Raw genomic sequence first — 19,399 nt, 5'->3', positions numbered from 1 at the left:
GTAAAAAGGGGTCTATAAACAGAAAAGAGTTTACAGAGGTAGAAATTTAGGAATTATACAAGAATCTAAGATACATATACCTAAATGATGTAAAAAGTTAATTCCACAAATGGCTGCTAACACTGCTTTCTGTTTCAGTTGGAGGCTTTTTTTTTTTTAAATTAGATGGAAATTACAGGCCTGTCAGGTTGACTTCGGTGCCCGGGAAGCTGATGGAGCAGCTCATCCTGAGTACCATCATACAACACATGCGAGACAACCAGATGATCAGGCCCAGTCAGCATGGGTTTATGAAAGGCAGGTCATGCTTGATAAACCTGATCTCCTTCTATGACAGGGCGACCTGCTTATTGGATGAGGGAAAGGCTGTGGATGTAGTTTACCTTGACTTCAGTAAGGCCTTTGACACCATTTCCCACAGCATTCTCCTGGCAAAAATGGCTGCTTGCGGCTTGGATGGGCACACGCAGCGCTGGGTAAAAAACTGGCTGGATGGCTGAGCCCAAAGAGTTGTGGTGAACGGAGTTAAATCCGGTTGGCAGCTGGCCACGAGTGGTGTCCCCCAGGGCTCAGTTTTGGGGCCACTCCTGTTTAACATCTTTACTGATGATCTAGATGAGGGGATCGAGTGCACCCTCAGTAAGTTTGCAGATGACACCAAGTTGGGTGGGAGTGTTGATCTGCTCGAGGGTAGGGAGGCTCTGCAGAGAGATCTGGACAGGCTGGAGCGATGGGCTAAGGCCAACTGTATGAGTTTCAATAAGGCCAAATGCCGGGTTCTGCACTTCAGCCACAACAACCCCCAGCAGTGCTACAGCCTTGGGGAGGAGTGGCTGGAGAGCTGCCAGTCAGAGAGGGACCTGGGGGTGTTGATTGACAGCTGGCTGAACATGAGCCAGCAGTGTGCCCAGGTGGCCAAGAAGGCCAATGGTATCCTGGCTTGCATCAGAAATAGCGTGGCCAGCAGGGACAGGGAAGTGATCTTACCCCTGTACTCGGCACTGGTGAGGCCGCACCTCGATTACTGTGTTCAGTTTTGGGCCCCTCACTCCAAAAAGGACATTGAATTACTCGAGCGTGTCCAGAGAAGGGCAACGAAGCTGGTGAAGGGTCTGGAGCACATGTCGTACGAGGAGCGGCTGAGGGAACTGGGGTTGTTTAGTCTGGAGAAGAGGAGGCTGAGGGGAGAACTCATTGCCCTCTACAACTACCTGAAAGGAGGTTGCAGAGAGCTGGGGATGAGTCTCTTTAACCAAGTAATAAGCGATAGGACAAGAGGTAATGGCCTCAAGTTGTGCCAGGGAAGGTTTAGACTAGATATTAGGATTTCTTTACAGAACGGGTTGTTAGGCGTTGGAATGGGCTGCCCAGGGCAGTGGTGGAGTCCCCACCCCTGGAGGTGTTTAAGAGTCCGGGCGACATATCGCTGAGAGATATGGTGTAGTTGGGAACTGTCAGTGCTAGGTTAATGGTTGGACTGGATGATCTTCAAGGTGTTTTCCAACCTAGACGATTCTGTGATTCTGTGATTCTGTGAAGGTTGGATGTCTGCATGTTTTATAGTTTCCATTTTTCTTAGAACCTTTTACTGCACTGTACCATACTTAATATAAGGTAGCAAAGGGAAACACCTTAGACTATTTCAGTTTCCTATACCACCCATTTAAAAATACTGAATGGTTAATTTATTTAGCTGGTAATTAATAAATTGTATACATAAAACTAACTACTGAATTATGACTACTACTACGAATATAGTCATAGAATTAAGTTAGATTTTTATTCACATTTGTGAAGATTGTTTGATAAAGATTCATATAGACATTCCCTTGATAGTAGTAATTTTTAATCTTCAGTAACTGAGAGCTGTATTTCCTCAGGATTGCTGAGTATGCAGTTTTAGAAAAGAGAGAAAAAGAAATCTAGTCTTTTATGCACTATTCACAGCTAAGTTTTCAGGGAACGTGAATCATTTAATAAGCTTATCTGATATTGAGAAAGAAATACGAGCTCTCGATCATTTACTTCAGGCATTAAGTCAAATGCTGTGATGAGCTAGACCTTCAAAGTGTACATGAAGTTTTTCCCCTTTAATCAGTGTAGAAAGTTTGAGTCTTCTGAAAACCATCATATTCATCTGATCAAGGAATTGCTGAGGCTGCTGCAAAGGAAATGATATGAATATATACGGGACAGAAGTATATAAGGGTATAAAAAAGATTCCAGTTGATCTTTCTCTGTAGCTTTCCTATTCTTTTGTCTGAAAACTGTCTCTTTTGGTAGCCTTTAGCAACCAGAAGATTGTTATATATGGTTTGAGCAAATGAAGAATAGGAAAACAGTAAAGTGACACTGGCTGTGTATGAATCTTGGGAGTTCAAGCATTTTTTGAGGAGGGAAGAAAGAAATGTGACAGATGCCCGCTGTCACATAGAAGAGCATCTGCTCAGCCAACAGTTGGGGCAGGAAAGACTGGTGGGCTACATCTGAGTGTGAAACAGAGGATTAGGACCGGGAGTCAATGTCATGAATGAAAATAACAGGGCGAAGAAGGCAGAACTTGTAATTGCTCTGACCATCATGCTCACTATCCAAGAACAGAGTGTGACCAACTATGTACCACAGTGCAAAGAGGAAAGCATTAATTATGCCTACCAGGACTGGTTTTTCAACTGGACTATCCACTGAACCATGCCTTGACATTGTTTGGGCAGGTGCCAGGAATTAAACAGTATGAACAACTGTGGGACAGTTCTCAAGCCTGCATTTGGTCCTTTTAAATTTATGTTTAATTTATGTTTTAATTATGTTTATAGACACAGTCATAAAAGCCAGACCCTAGCCTGAAACAGGAAGATCATGGGCACTGACTCTTTTAGGCTGTTTTGAGAAGAAATGGGATATTAGACAATGGAAACTGGCAAAAGTCTATATAGCAAAATTACGCATTAAAATATAAGAAAAGATTGTTAGCTAAATATTGCTTACTTTGCAGTGTATTTTACTAGTTATTCAAAAACTAGGTAGAAATCTGAAAACATAAAGGCTCCATGCATTAAAGGGCACTTCTGTTTTTATATCTATTAGGAATGTATTTCATGGCAAAGCCATGCGAGTTTCACTTTATTTTTACCTTGTGAAAATTTGTTCTTGACAAAACCAAACATATTTGTATTAATCACGACAGACGTATTTACACATTAAATATGACACACTACAAGGAATGATTCCTGTTCACCTTAAAAATAAGAAGTGCAATCCACACAGTGGGTCCTTAAAAGCTGTATCCTTAAATTTTGCTTTGTGAAAACATGGGTTATTCTGGAATAACTTGACAGAAACAGATCTGAATGGCTGTTTTGGGCCATTCTATGGAATTTGCATTTTCATTTGTCTGACAGGTCCAATTTTCTTTCTATTGGGAGAAAATGTTGAAATTTTACCACCTCAATTTTTATTAACTATTAAAATATCCACTTTAAACTTCACAATACTGTGCTTTAGCACTACACAGCCTCAGAACAAGTAGTAATTTCATTACAAATGAATTCTGAGTATATATGTATGTAATTATTGAAATAGCTGTTTCCTGACTGAATTTTAGACATTTTCTTTACAACTTTGGACAAGTTAATATCAGTGATGTGGGTATTTTCTGTCTTTAATATATTTGAAAAAAGACCCTTCCAAACATTAAAACCAATTCAGTCTCTTGGTATATTTTAGGCCAGTACAATATTTATGATATATGAGTCAGAAGATCTCAAGTGCTGCATTTAAGATACACATCACTAACTCCAATACAAAAAAAGATAAGCAGACCAGGCAGATACCATTAGGACAAATAAACAAACCTTATAATGTGGAGAGGTTTCTAGAGAGTATGAACAGGAGCTACAATTTACAAGACCTAAAAATCTTACCTTGGGAAAAGGTTAATGAACCCACAGTAACAGACAGAAATCCGGCTTGCTCATTTTCTAGGATTCCCAAAGCTTAGCAGGTGTACCATTGTTTGTGTCTTATACCTAGAGTAGGTACATCTTCTGAAAGCTCCTTTGGTCACTAACATTTCTACATATCTCTAGCTAGGACTGGAAAATTTTAAGATATGCTCCATAAGCCTACAAGATTATTTAACCTTTTGGTACAAATTTTATGGATATGAACATGGAATGGAAGATTGAAGGGGGAACAAGAAAGTATGCAAAGACACAAAACAATGGACAGTGTTTTAAAATAATTTTCTTCCCTGTAGCATCCTAGACTGTCTGTGAAGGCAGAAATCAGACTTTGTTCTCTGCCAACATTTATAAAGCTTATCTAAGCAGCTAAGGATGAAGTCTTAAATGAAAAATTATATGTTACTATACTGGATCAGATTACTCATCAGAGTACCAGTGTCACAGTAGCCATTTTTAAGCAGAGAGATAACAGCTTACACCTCTTCATTTTTTCATATAATATCATAGCTAGCTGCATTCACCACATAAATGTCTATTTGTTTTTACTTTATACCTCTTAAGACCTTGGCCTCATGCTCCTTCATAATTAAATGTGCTAATGTATAGTTTAGTTAAGAATCTTTGTTTTTCCTACGAGAAAGATTAAACAGCGATGTCAGCCTAGTTTCTCTTTTCATTCACTTTTCAGTTTCGTACATCTAGTCCCTTTTAACAATCTGTTCTCAAATATCTGTTCTAATCAGTCCAGTTCACAATCTGTCATTTTTTTTATCATGCAGCACTGAACCTCTGTGTTTGCAGGTTTTATTTACTCACTAAGTAGCACTCCTCTTTGCTTTAGATGACATGAATCATTCAAGCCTGAGCTAGTCAGCAGGCTCTCTTTGTAGCCAGTGGAAGAACTGCCAGAAGGCAACCCATGCCCTTACTTTAGATGTCTGAGATGGTATGAATTGCTCTCCTGAGCAGTAGTTTCCCTTGACAATAAAGGAAGCTTAGGGCAACTTTGGCAAACTTTGCGATGCTTAAAGTAAGTAAAATGAATCCCAAACATATAATCTCAATTGAAAAGAGCATTGCAAGTGATGGCTACTGAAAATTTTAAAAAAATCTGTATTTTCTTTAGACTGCTGTTTTTGCACACTAATGGTGTTCTTTTCTCTGAGCTTTGCTCAGAAGGGACCATGGGATTTTACTGGATTCTTTTAGGTTCCTACATTATGTATGGTTTGAACTACTCCCTCTTACATGCTCTGTCAACACTGAATTTAATCTGCCAGTGGAAATCCCATTCTTTTCATTTTGCTATACCCCCTGGAGATCTTCAGTTTTTTCCTGTCTTTGACTAGTCTAAATAACTTTGTGATATCTGCATATTTTAGAACATTACTGATCACTCAATCAGTATTCATAAAATTAACATTAACAAAAAGTGGCTTTTTTCATGCTGAAAATTCTGTTTATTTTCTGTCAGTTCCAAATAACATCCATGACAACACACTGCACTTCAAGATTATTTGGTATTCTCATTAATATCTTCTAAGAGCTGTAAGCTTGATTTTTGACAAGAGAGTCTTCAACAATTTTTTGGCTGCTGATCTTAAGGAAATTTATTTCACGACAGAAGGAAAATTTTCCTTTACAAAAGAACACTAATCTGCCATAGAAATATCTATCTCCTAATACTGCTCCCTTTTTCCAGTTCCACATTCCACCTATACCTTTAAAGACAGTTATGCTTGTGGCACTCCAATTTTTCAGTCTAGCATTTTTTTTTAAATTAAAGGATGAATATTTCTTGATAGCAGTTCAGCCACCTTTTAGTACATTTCTTCAGAACTCTTAATGGTTTACTGCAATGGGACCCCAAATCAGCCAAAGCCCTGAGGTGGATCTTAGGCCTTCAGCTCTCCAAAAAAAGTTCAAAAGGCTGTTAAAAGCCAAGATTAATTCTTTGATCTGAAATTAGGAACTCACCTTTTAAAACAAAGAAAGCTGAAAGCAAGTAGTTAACACAGAATGGTAATATGGCTTAAAAGTTTTTCTCCCACTGCATGTTGTATCCTTGCAGATGGGCCTGTGCTTTCAGATAATTCAGGGACTGAGTGTGTAGCAAAAGGTGTTTTTTCACACTATCCTTTTCCTGTGCCTGCTCAGCTGGTCCTGAGGAGGAGGAGGAGGTGGAGGAGGAGGAAGGAGAAGGAGCAGAATGAGGAAGGAGGCTTCCACCTCCTATCAGAGGGTTTTATTTCACTTAATCATTTCTTAAAGGAATATAATATAGAACTGAGAGCACACAAAACAAATACCATCTGTCCCAGCCATGCATGATCAAAGGAAATTGTTACTTTTACATTTGTTAATTTTTTCATAGCATATTCTCTATCCTTGAGACAACAGCTAAGCGAAGATGGGCCTTGCTTTAATGGAAATGCATTTGATTTGACTGAGCTGCCTAAATAAACCCCAAAGATCAGATATTGGATCATCCGGATTTGAAACCAGTTTCTGATGCTTTGTTCAGAAGCAACAAAAAATTGGGAGTTAAAAGCCACTACACTGAAAAGTTTAACAGCGGCATGGCAACTTTCCTCATGGACCTTCTTAGCTACTTCCATATGTATAAAAATGTAGCTTGGTGTAGCCTATCATATAGTTAAGGTAACTTTCATCACTTCCCATGTGCCATGAGCTGAGGATGTACAATGGACAGTCATTAAGCATGGCTGTTGTGTAGCAATTTTTTAAGCCACAGTTACTTGCTTCTGTGACTTGAAAGAAAGAGGAAATAAAATTCCACCTGTGGAGGATCTCAGGAGATTAGCATATCTGTCAAACAGAATTAGATGTTCAAATCGTATATGGACCACTATAGTGCCGTTCAATTAGAAATGAACCTGTTAACTGAAATTAGCAGAAACAAACCAAGAACTCAGTGCAATACTGTGACATTTGCTACAGAACTGGATTTTTTTTTTCTGACAAGAAGCAGCGGTTCATCTTTAGTACTGAATCCTTTTTCTCATATATCTGAACTGTAGAGTAATTCGAAAATGAAAATACATATCTGAAGGTGCTGAGGGAATATTTTATGGTAAATAACTATGGAATAACTACTGAATAGTCCTGTTTAAAGACGCATATTGGGCCTCCTTTCTGCAAATATCTGCTTCTTGCATGGAAATGTGTTTGCTGACTTAAATGACAAGAATGTTATTACAAATTATAAACAAGATCTCACAGATTTTTAAACTCTTGTTGATACAGCAGAATTAATGCTGAGAGAAGACAACAACTTCATAGTTCATTCCTCTCAGTTGAGATCAACATAAACATTCCCTAGGTTCCAAGTACGTAGCCAATCAGACACAGTTATGCCAATCCCTTGAGGATAACTACACTAAAACTGAATTATTCTAGATACATTCCTTCCTTCTTTGCGAAAATAAGAAATTACTCCTTGCTGATAACAACCTTCAGTCCCCATTTCACCATGTCACCTGAGCTCAAGTGTTCTGGTCAATGAGTTGCATAGCAGTGACCTTGTCCTTTTTTGATGGCTGACTGAGCAAAGAGACAATAAACTCACACAATATGTCAAGGCGCAGAGCTAGGTAGTCAGAATAAATGTATAAATTAATTTTACTTTCCTCAGTTTCTTTCTATTCCTTTGATGGTTATATAGTTAAGAACAGACCTACTCTTGAGTGCCTAAATATATCTTATATGTGGGAAGAGAAAGATAATCAAAAGAAAGACTGTTAAGATTATGCAGCTATCTAGACTAGCCAGTGCACAGCACAGTTTCTGATTCAATTGGAAAGTTGTTGCTGTTTCCCACTTGAAGCCATGAATATGTAGAGACACAGATTATTTAAATGCATCTTCTGAAAATATTTTCTAGTGTTTTTTTCACATTTTTCAGAGGGCAAACAGATCAGAATGCAGCACAACATGCCAAGCAGCACGGGCTGTGCTCTTCAAATCTCATCTTTTTATTCTGTCATACAAAGGCCATGGAACAAGAATTTCAGGAAACTGTCTTTTCTTTATAAATTTGTACAGGGTCTAGCATAATGAAGGACTGACAACTGGAAGGAGCTGTAAGTGGTACTACAGTGCAAACAGTAAACAACAGAAATAATAAATCACTGGTTTAAAACTAAAGTTCCCCATACTGCCTACTAAAATGTTTTAAACATTTTAAGACTGCCAGAGTTCTTTTTGGTGAGTTCCTTGACATGTCTCCAATACAAGGCTGTGCCTTACAGGGGCTAGTGTTTACAGTGCTGTCAATCTAAATACGAACCGGATAAGAATAATAAATATTTACTATTGCACCACAAGTGTAACAGGGACATTCTAACAATTTCCCTGATTTATTCTGCCAACTAATTTCTAAATGACTATATTTTCTAACTAATTCTACTGAATTGCTGAAGAACTGACTGACATAGATGCAGGAAGATGCTAACTGAAAATCTGAAAGAATTTATTGACACCAGAAGTTTAGCGATCAGACAAACACAAATTTTGAATTTGTTCATGACATAAAACTACCTCATACTTTCCTGGCATAAAACTATCTTATACTTTCCTGGTATTACAGAAGTGCAGCTATACAAAGATAATTGAGTAAGGAATATACTAAGCAAAGACAAAATGCTTAGAAAATAGCTTTTCAAACAAATATTTTTTGTTGTTGAATTTTTAATAAAATGCTATGATATTGCAGAAGCATTTATGGCTACTAATAAGTGAAATTCAGTTGCTAAGAATCTTCATATTTGATATTTGTTATTATTTGACTATATTGCCTGGCACTCTCCAGTGCCGAAAACAAAGTTTGAAAAATAAATCTGAATAATATTTTGAATCTGTCATACACCAAAAAACTGATGTAAGAAACTGTAGTCTTAAATTAGATTAGATTATTGCTTATCCGTTTATCATGATTATTATCACACCATGACAAAAGGTATGTGCAAAGACTGTTCTTTGGGAGAATAGAATATTAAAAGAGATCATGTCAACAAAATTAACATTTCTCAAACTATTAAATATATCATTATTATCTCAATTAGCATGATTTTCTAAATTACCATTTGAAGTACTATATATCCTGGAAATGTCTAACATATACCTACGATTCACAGTATTCTGACGAATATTTTCTGAATTTTATTTAGAGCCTGAAACTTTGCATTTAGATCTTGAGTTACGATTATGAAGTCCAATGCGTAAGGCATACCAAGTGTCTTAAACCAGAGGGGAGATAACCAAGCAACAGAAGTAATCTGGAGGAGGAGAAGCAGCCCAATCTAGGTTGTGATAGAAGCAGCAACTCTATAGTACATACTTGCAATTTCAATAGGTCATAAATTTGATAGAAGAAATTCCTATTTCTTACCTACATTTCCAGTCATTAGGTATGAATTCTGAAAGTCCATCATTCCCATTCCAACAATGTGTATAAAATCTTCAATCACCTGCATTAACTCCACTGAGCCTGGATAGATCTAACAAAGGAAGGTTTGACATGCTGTTAATTATAATATCAAAATCTCTACAGCAGCAAATTCAAATAAAATCTAAATGCTATCAAAAGAAATGTAAGATTTAACAGTCAAACTGCTCTTCCCATGTTTCCATACCAAACATTTTCTGTCACAGTAGAACAACCATTTTGTCATTAGATCCTCATGTGAATAGACACTCCTTCCCATAAAGATGTGTGAAATCAGCTTTGTGCTGGAACTGTGGAATGTTTACTCTAAGTCACTGCACTTATAAAAACATGGCCATTACTTTCATTAATGGTTAAAGCATTTCATATTCCAGAATAATTCTAATTAAAATATTTTTCCTTCTTCTGGAAGATATCTTCAATAACTTCAGAACTATTGACACAAACAGCTGAATGCAAATCTTACCATGGCTTCTCCAGCATGATAAACTTTTGTTGCTTTAATCAATATTTAAGTAATATAAATTGTTACTGGTGACACTATTTTCATTGCTGATGTGGAGAAGTAGAATCATAGAATAGCTGAGGTCAGAAGGGACCTCTGGAGATCATCTACTTCAACCCTCTACTCAGAGCATGATCAGCTCTAGCAGGTTTCCCAGGACTACATCCAGTTGGATTTTGAACATTTCCCAGGATGGAAAACCCAGATCCTATCTGTGCAACATGTTCTAGGATTCAATCACTCTCACAGTGAAAAGGTTTTTCTTATATTTCAATGGAATTTGCTGTATTTTAATTTTTGCCCATTGCTTCTTGTTCCGTCACTGGACACCACAGAGAAGAGTCTGGCTCAGTCTTCTTTACTCTCCCCCCTCAGGAATTTTTAACATTGACTGGATGCCTACTGAGCTTTCTCTTTTCCAAGCAAAATAGTGTCAGCTCTTTGAGCTTCTCCTTGCATATCAGATGTTCCAGTCCCCTACACATCTTCATGGTTCTTTGCTGGGCTCATTGCATTGCATCCATGTCTTATACTGGGGACCCCAGAACTGGGCACAGTAAACTAAGATAAATTGCAGTCACCTTTGCATTGCTAATGCAGTCTCTCAATATGACTTTCAAATTGGCAAGGACAAGCACATTTCCAAGAAATGTAATCTATTTGCAAAGCTGTAAGCTACTATGATCACAAAAACATCAAAAATTGTTATATTTAAGAATAATGATGCATCATCAAAACTGCATTGAGGGTCAAAACAGTTATTAATAACCTTAAAAATTCTGCTCACATCACATACATGTAAAATAATTTTTTGTTGTTATGGCCTGATATGAACAGGACAATTTTCAGCAATACAGTATTTTGCAATAGAAAAAGCACGGATGACCTGTTCATGATGCTTTTTCTTCATATCAGTGAGATGTCCAAATTTCACTTTATGAGCAACATTCAACCCATTCTTTCCACTACTGGGACTACAGACTCTAAAAACATGCCTATAGAGACTATAAATTCCAGCATGCTGCACTCCATCTTCATTTGCTTTATCTGTCTATATCCATAGCTGCTCTGTTCAGGATAGAGAATTTCACAATGTGCTTCATTTTCTACATTGATCTTTTTATAAAAATTAGGGCAGAAAAACCATTTCTATGAATAAATTGTTGTTACATTTATGATCCTAACAGGTTGCAAATGCTGCTTCACGTGAAGGAGACTTAACTTCCATTTTTCTAATTATAAGTTACTGATGTAGTAAGTGTGGGTTTTGCATCCATCTCATTCAGAGCACACATACTCCCAGATTGTGTACTAAGGATAAATTTCAGTGAAAAGATTTTTTCACCCTAGTTCTTGCACATAAAATTTTATAGTAATAACTTCAGCAGAAACTGTTGAACAGTCAGTGTTATAGAGGTACTCTTCATTTTTTATATCTGAAGTACTGGTTAATCAATAGGATGCCAACAGATGGTGATGAAAAATATGCAGAATAGCTCCTGTGTTTTGAAACACCAATATAAATTTACGCATTGTACTCTTTAACAAAAGCAAGTATTAAAGTGAGTGCTGCTCATCTGAATGCTATATAACCTGTAATTAATGGTATCAACTGCTGGCATTTAATCTAGAAAAAAGGATGTGCTGAGGCATTGCAGCTGTATACTTGATAGAAAGTCAGCAGTTTGCTGACAGTGAGTAAGATTTTCTTTCCAGCAAAGAATCCAGAAAAGAGGCTAAGAGTGCTATGCTAACAGTAGCTGTGGAGTTCAAGAAAACCATGCAAGTTGGTAAAAAATGTTGGTTGGACTGCCCCTTGGTTTGTCATGTTTCATTACCAAAAAAAAAAAAAGGCAGCTGAGTGGCTGAATAGGAAACAGAATCACCTTTACTCTTTTTTAATGAGTCAATAGTGTTTGCACTAGATTGCATTCACAGCACATAATGACTTATGCACATTCTTTTCAAGTTCAATTCCTATCTCGATTTTGACATAAAAACTAAAAAAGTCTTTGCACAGGATGTAGTAATTTCAAATAATACTGTTTCTGTTTTAAAATCAAATACTATTTAACCATAATGTTTCAGTGTTTTATCCAAAATACGATAGAAAATATTTTGTATAGAAAAACTTTTTGTTTTCAACACTGAAGGAAAAAAATAATTTTAGGTGTACTTAGGAGTCCAGCTCACCCTTCCTAGCCAGTACAAAGAGCTACTTGTTTCAATAGTTGTTTTGAGATTGCTTGTGTAACTGCCCAAGAACAGTAACAAGACCAGTGGTATAGTTATTTTGGGTGCCATAGCTCAGGAGTCTAAGATTTAGTGAATTCCCCAGCTTTGTTACCAGGTAGCTATGGTCCCGGTACTCCTGCGTTCAGCTCATCTTGGTGCTTGGTTGGGTTCCTGCCTGCCTACCAGTGATGTACTCAGGTCTACAAGACAACAAATTACCAGGCAGAGAGAACGAGCTACAGAAAAGTAGAAATAACTTGTCTCCTCTCCCTTTTTCAACACTGCTTCTTCTACCAGGAGCACTGAGGGGTGAGAACTGGTAATTTGCTGTTCCCTCTTTTACCTCCATGTTCTCACCATTTCCTCTCAGGTGACATCCCCTGATCTTTGTGGGACATGTGGTGGACATGGCATGGACAAGCAGTCAGGGGGGAGGTAGAAGATGACAAGACTGATAACATAAGGAGTGGTATTCTGTCTGTTCATTAGTGAGGCTAAAATAGTTGCTTAATATTGGTTCCTTAATCTTGGTGCTGTTTATAGAAACTGCCCACATACGTGTGGTTTTGCTGCTTCCATCCATCACCACTAGAGAAAATGACATACTTAGTCTATTTTTGTGGCTGGCTCTTACACAGAGAAAAAGAAAAACAACAAAAGAAAAATACAATTGCTGGCTAAATTACAATGGGTCAGCTGCAGCATCATATGGCTACCATAAGGTTTGAATTGGTAACAAAAAGTCCTGATCTTCCCTTTCTTAGTCATATTACAAAGATGAACATACAAAATTGAAGTTAAATAGCTTCAAAGATCTTCAAAAATCTAGTGATTTACTGAGAATCACATTAAAAGTGAGTAAATGTCAAGTATCTATGTAACACAGTGGCAATGACAATACAAGAGCAGACCAAAGATCTATGTAATGTATTTTCTTGCCTTTGACAGTGGCAAGTAGATTTCTAAGGAAGAGTATAAAGGAGCATGCACATAGTGATACTTCATTTGGAATTCTTGCCCAGCTTTTAGCACTTTTTTTTTTTCCAAAAAACTTCTTTAAGCAAAACCAGGATCTTTCCATGACCAGTCCTATACGGACTTTTCTTTCATTGTCTATTTACCTTTTTAACTCATGTACTTTCAGTGACAAGAAGTTCTGCAATCTGACTTTCTGTATAAAAAGTATCTCCTAGTATTCACTCTGAACCTGCCACTATTTCATATCCTTTATTTATTTTACAAGAAATATGAGTGAATAGATTAGTCATTCCTGCATCACATTCTTCAATCCACTCCTTATTTTAAAAACTTCTATTGCACATAAGCGCAGCTGACTTTTTTCCATACTGAAATATCTGCTTGATTTAATCATTCTTCATATAGAAATGTTTCACTGCTTTTGACTACCTCCATAATTTTTTCTCTGTACATAATTATCTGTTCATCCCCATTGTCACTGTTACTTGTATTGGAACAGATTTGGTAGTTCTGTGGTAGAATGTAAATATTAACATTGTCTCAAAATGCTCTTGGTATAGGCAAGTAGAAAATACATATATGCCAGCAAAAAAAATGGTTTCATTTGGATTTTAAACTCTTCTGTTATAAATTAATGATTTTTGTTAGACTTTACTATTTTACAAAGTACTATCACAATATCTAACTTAGTCCTGAAATTCGTCAGTTTTAAGGATCAGAATTGTTCTTATAAATACAACCTTTTAAAAAAGGTCTATTGCTTAGATTTCTGTAAGTTCTTTGGTGGTGTTGTATGAGTTCTTTAGGTGAGTTCTGACGTGTTCTGTTTAATAAAAACATCATTGCAGCTAGCCTTTAGTAGCATTTCTCAGCTTTCATATGTATTTCATACAACATCAAAAAGAAAGACATAATGAGTAATACCATGGAATGCAATGGAAATCTGTTGATCAAGAGAAGCACCTTATATTCTTATATAATTTTAATCTAAGGAATTAGCCAATGGGTTCTGGAATTACTCCTTTTTGAAAAGGATCAGCTATTTCCAAAATATTGTCTCACTTAGGATTTCCTTTCATCTACAGGAGGGTGTATATTTAACCTGATTTTTGAAACCATACATTCCACTTTATCATGACTTACTGAAATAATGTGTGGATTCTGATGCAGTGAATGTCAAAATACAGTTTTCAATTTTTTAAATTGATGAGTTACAAAATGTAAATCTTACCTGTTGCGCATCTTCCCATTTCTCTTTATTTTCTTCATCTAAGAGGTTACTAATGATTTGAAAGAAGTTCTGAAAAATCAATTAAACAGAAGTCAAAGTAGAATTACTTTCAATGACAGAAACAGTCATATCCTTAAGTTGATGCTAAGAAAGTTTTCCTTTCTCTATTACAGATGCAATTCTGCAGCATATTTTCTGTCAGTGGAAGAGATGAGACAACAAAATAATATATTAGACTGATAAAAGAGCACATATATTTTATGGTTAATTGTTCATTTCTGGCCATATAATCAGGTTCCATACTACTGCTTTGTATAAAATAAAAACTGTTTTAAACTTGCTAAACTTCTAAATGTGATGGTGTGCTATTTTCAAATTGCTCTCATTCTAGAAACTAGACAACTACATATTTTCAAATAGACAAAGTATACTATGAAAACACTAGGCTCAGGGTCACTAGTTTCTATTCAAAACATGAAAACGATGTTTAATGACCATAAATAGGGTATACTGTGGTATTTTATTGACCAGGTGTATCTTACTTTTTAGAAGTTACATTTGCCTTTGTTCTTTTAATAATTTCAACAGAAAATTAATAATTAATTTCTATTTCTTTGACGCTAAACTGTTAATCTCTTTATCTGATTCTCCTATTCATTTAACCATAACGAAAAAAACATTTAGCATTTAGTTTTTTAATCATGCATTAAATCAAGCATTTAAAAAAATCACTTTCTTCCAAGTGTTTTTGGAGAATTTTCCTTTCTAATTTTGTCTGCTCTCTCTATCAGTTTGATTTCCCAACTTCTTCACCTTTGTAAGCTAAGAATTTGTGCAGTCTGTTCTTCTCAGTTCTGTATCACTTTTTGTGCAGAATGTCAATTTTGGCTACAGACTGTCAATTATAATTTATCTGTTCCTTCATAAAAGATACATGTAGTTTCCACTGACCTTAGCTGAAGAGTGCAATTAAGATCCTCACAACCTCTGAAAAAACCTTTTAGTGGAATACCAACCATAGGACCCTATTGGAACTCAGATTAACAATCGTTCCCTCACCTGCACTTACTTTTAGCCATTTTGGGAGGATAAATAGGGCTTAAATAAGGTTTAAACAAGAAGTAACTTTAACTTACTGTTTAATAAAAGTACAAAGCATTCAACTGCATAGTGAATAAATTGAGATCAGAAATAACTTCCAACCTTAGTGTACTATGGATACTGTGGTTGTGCTTGAAAAGACATTAATTTCAAAATATTGTGGACTTTTTAGGTGTCTCACAACCATATAAGTATAACATTGTAGGATACAAAATCAAATAAAACTTGTGAAAACTATTTTTTACATGAAAATTATTTTTACATAAAAATATTTTTACCAGTTTAATACTGTCCTAACAGTAACTATTTGGCAAGTGAGAGGATCCATCTTTGCCTCATCATTAGGAAGTTAATTATGCTAACCATAAAATCTACATGGATAAAAATTGCTTTAACTTGGAAAATTTAACATAGCTGTGACTGACACTTTGGTGAACTTGGGCAAAATAATCCTGTACATTAATGAGGGCACAATTCTTCTCTCACTGAAGTCAGTAACAAAATATCCATAAGCTTCAGTAACACAAAACTTCATGAAAAGAAAGGAAATGGCTCAGCAAGTTCCTGTGAAAACGACAAGTATGCATTGGGGTGGGATGATGAGGATTAAAGACAGGACATGAAAGAAAAATGTTCTCATTGTTTGATCCAATTTGCAGTGATACAGAAGGGAAATTTCCAGTTAAACTGAAGATAAGAAGAGTAAAATGTAGCTACATATTGCTTATATACCAAGAATACCTTTCATGCAAAATAAAGCATACTTAAAAGAGTAATTTAGTATTCTCCATAATTTAGGATTTGCCAGTTTAACCTGGTTGGGAAATCATAATTGTGTAAATGCAATTTCAGCTAGGAAAAATGTATAGCTTTATTGGTCCCCCAAGTAAAATACACCATACTGGCCAAAGCAGTTGCATGGCACTATAACCACATCTACTCTAGGACATTATGATTTTGTCAAAGAGTTCTGCTAGGTAGGGTTGGCCTTAGGAAAACACTTTTAAAAGCATGATAGTTCTGTGCTCTTCCAGTGTAATACTGTGGAGATGCAGTGGACAGAAATCTTAGCTAACTTTAACCTGTTAGGGTGCCAGCAGTAGTCTATCTGCAGCAGCACGGAGCTCAGTGTGGGATAATTTATCATACTAAGAAGCTGGTTCAAAGCTAGTTTTGCACTACATTGCAGCCACTGACTCCCCTGCAGAAACAGTCTAACCCTTAATCGCAAAAGTGTCCATGCCCATGTAATGAGATCTATCTGAGAGTAGCCTAGATCGCCTGAAAATCACTCAGTAGGTATACGTGTTTCTTGTAGATGATAAATGACATGGTTTTGCTAATAATGTTATGTGTTCATTTAATCTTATGTTTATTTTAGTTACTTGAAAGCATTAAAATGATCAATAATTAATAGAAATATATGTGAAAAAGTTTATAAATAATTCTAGACTCAAGCACAAACAAAAGACGATCAATAATTGATTTAATATGTACTTTGTACTTGCCAATAAACCATAAATAGTGTATATGAACCTAGTGACAAGAATATCTTGCTTCTTGAGATCTTTTTTCCTCTATTTCTACCTCTGGTTGATGTCATATCTATGGTAGCAGTGAAGACTGAGATGTATGAAGATTTTTCAGTCAGGAATACCAGTGCTTTGTGAATTAAAGACAGAGACTATTAAATGGCTTTGCTGCTTCAATAATGAATAGATATGAGATGAACTCCAAAAATGTGACAGAGAAACAGTGGTTAAAAAGTCTTTCACCTGCTTTGACTATTCTCTTGTTCATTGCATTAATGCTGCAAGAAACAACATTGCCCTTTAGTAAAATGATTGACAGGTATGAAGGGTAAATTTTAGAAGCATTATGGATGTGATCTCATGGTATTACTGCAGTAAATGACAGACCCCCTTGTAGAATCAAGCTCTTTCCTTTCATGGCAAGGCTTATGTATTACTGAACTGGCCAGTATAGAAAATGTTGTGACAGCCAGGGCCAAATTTTTAAGTCCTTTATTTTTACCCAGGCTTTTCTCAGGATAATGTCAGTTATAGTTGGGAATGGACAATTATGTTTTCCTAATTTAATTTCCTTCCTTTCAATCTTTTTCTTCTGTAATACAATGGTTGCAGTTCTCTGTTCCAGTCCAAGTTCTTTGACCCTCTCTGCAGGAATAAAGCTGTCATAAATCCTTTTATACAGCTAGAGAAGAATTCCTCCCTAGGATGAATTAATGGATAGCCTTAAGTCACCTCCACTTTTGGACTTCAGCATAGGGAGTGTGTGTCTGGGAGGGGGAAGGTGGGGGGAAAAAAGCATTGGGCAATCCTGTTAATCCATGACTGACAGCAATGGTCCCTGTGGCTAATATAAATGGTATTATACTGCTCTAACTTCTCTGGGGAGAAACCTTGTTTCCTGGTGGTCATTGGATCAGGATATTGTACAAGTCACTTTGTCATCCTGTCCTGAAAGGTAGTTCCTTTCCTGTCATCCTGTCCTTAGAAGGTAGTTCAAGCACTCTTACACCAGTTCTGGAAAGTGTCCCAAAATGTTGTTTACAATATGCTTATTTAAAATGTTAATTATCTTCCAGGTAGCATACTTCTTACACAAGTAATAGCACAGTAGCCACCTCATAGCCTAAGTGTATCTACATAGTGTATTTTAAAGTAATTCCCATATTAAGAGAAAGACGTTGCTTGTAGAATAATTGCATAACTCTTGTTTTTTGCTATTTCTGCTACTATACTGCTATTTTCAGCCACTGATGCAGGATACCTTCCATATTGTTTAACTGCCTCATACATGGTTATTTTTCTTCCTGACACTGTATATGCAATGTATACATAAATATTGTTGCAAAAAAAAAAAAAAAAAAAAAAAAAAAAATTTGCAAAAAATGTTAAAATATGCAAAATAGGTTAAAATATGCAAAAAGAAAAACAGTCATATAATAAATAATTAGACACATATTTTAGAAGCCTTGTTTTGCTCTTGGTATGTGTCTGCCTAAAGATGTGGCTTTTTCTATGCATTATATCAGGTAGTGCCATCTTCATTTTGAGTAATTAGCCTGAAATTTTCAAATTTGATCTCACTTTTCTGTTCATTCTTTTTGTTATGGAGTCTCTGAATCACAACTTTTGCACTATTCATGAATATTAATACTGGATATAAGCCGGAGATTGCAGACAGTAGATGAACTATCCAGATAGATGGAATGTATAAGAAACAAATATACTCAGACTTATATATTTTTCCTTTCTCAGTTTTAAAGGAGGCTGAGGTGTGGGTTTTTTTTAATGGACCTTCAAAAAATACGGTTACCCATAATTAATAATCTACTTTTCAGATATCATAGAAAATGATAAATTATTATTTTCAGGGATTTTAAATCTCACTCATGCTTTTCTGAGAATTTGTTTAAAAGAAAAACTCGACATCTAAGAAATTATACTCTTTATCTAGTGCAAAGAATAGAATGGAATTAATTAGAACACCACACAGAGCTTCCTCAGAAAGAATAATTTTGGTATTTTTGTGCAAATTAATTTAATTTTAACTTTTTTGTCACTTTAAACTGATGTTACTGAGCCAGGATTTAATTTTATATCATCAGATGTCAGTAACAGGAACATTGCTTAGTATATCCCCTGTGCAAAACAGATGCTTCATTCTGATTTCACATACTTTCCTGAACACTATGCACTGGTTTTTAGATTTTACCTTAGCTTGCAATTCGTTAATTTTTTTTTTCAGTTTCAGTGCCTTTTTAACAGCAGGATTTAAGAGCTCTTGTTATTTAGGTCCAAATCCTGAAATACGGGTAGTTATTTTGTTTGAGAAATCCTGCCTTATTTCATTCACAATATGGTTTACCAATTTTTGCCTTTTCTCATTTC

General features: G+C 35.9%; 1 protein-coding gene across 7 annotated transcripts in view; it reads right to left on the bottom strand.

The window, feature by feature from the left end:
- Positions 1-19,399, bottom strand: part of ADGRB3 (adhesion G protein-coupled receptor B3) — a 486,594-nt gene that overhangs the window by 229,736 nt on the left and 237,459 nt on the right. For all 7 annotated transcript variants that reach the window (XM_074861803.1, XM_074861802.1, XM_074861800.1 and 4 more), the window contains 2 exons: positions 14,382-14,450; positions 9,376-9,484 (listed from right to left, as the gene is read on the bottom strand). In XM_074861803.1, the coding sequence (XP_074717904.1) occupies positions 9,376-9,484; positions 14,382-14,450 (178 nt within the window). The remainder of the gene's footprint in view (positions 1-9,375; positions 9,485-14,381; positions 14,451-19,399) is intronic.

Source organism: Strix uralensis, chromosome 3 (genome assembly GCF_047716275.1).
Source record: "Strix uralensis isolate ZFMK-TIS-50842 chromosome 3, bStrUra1, whole genome shotgun sequence".
Lineage (NCBI taxonomy): Eukaryota > Metazoa > Chordata > Aves > Strigiformes > Strigidae > Strix > Strix uralensis.
Note: the sequence above shows the minus strand (reverse complement) of the source record. Positions and strands in the feature narration are given on the sequence as shown.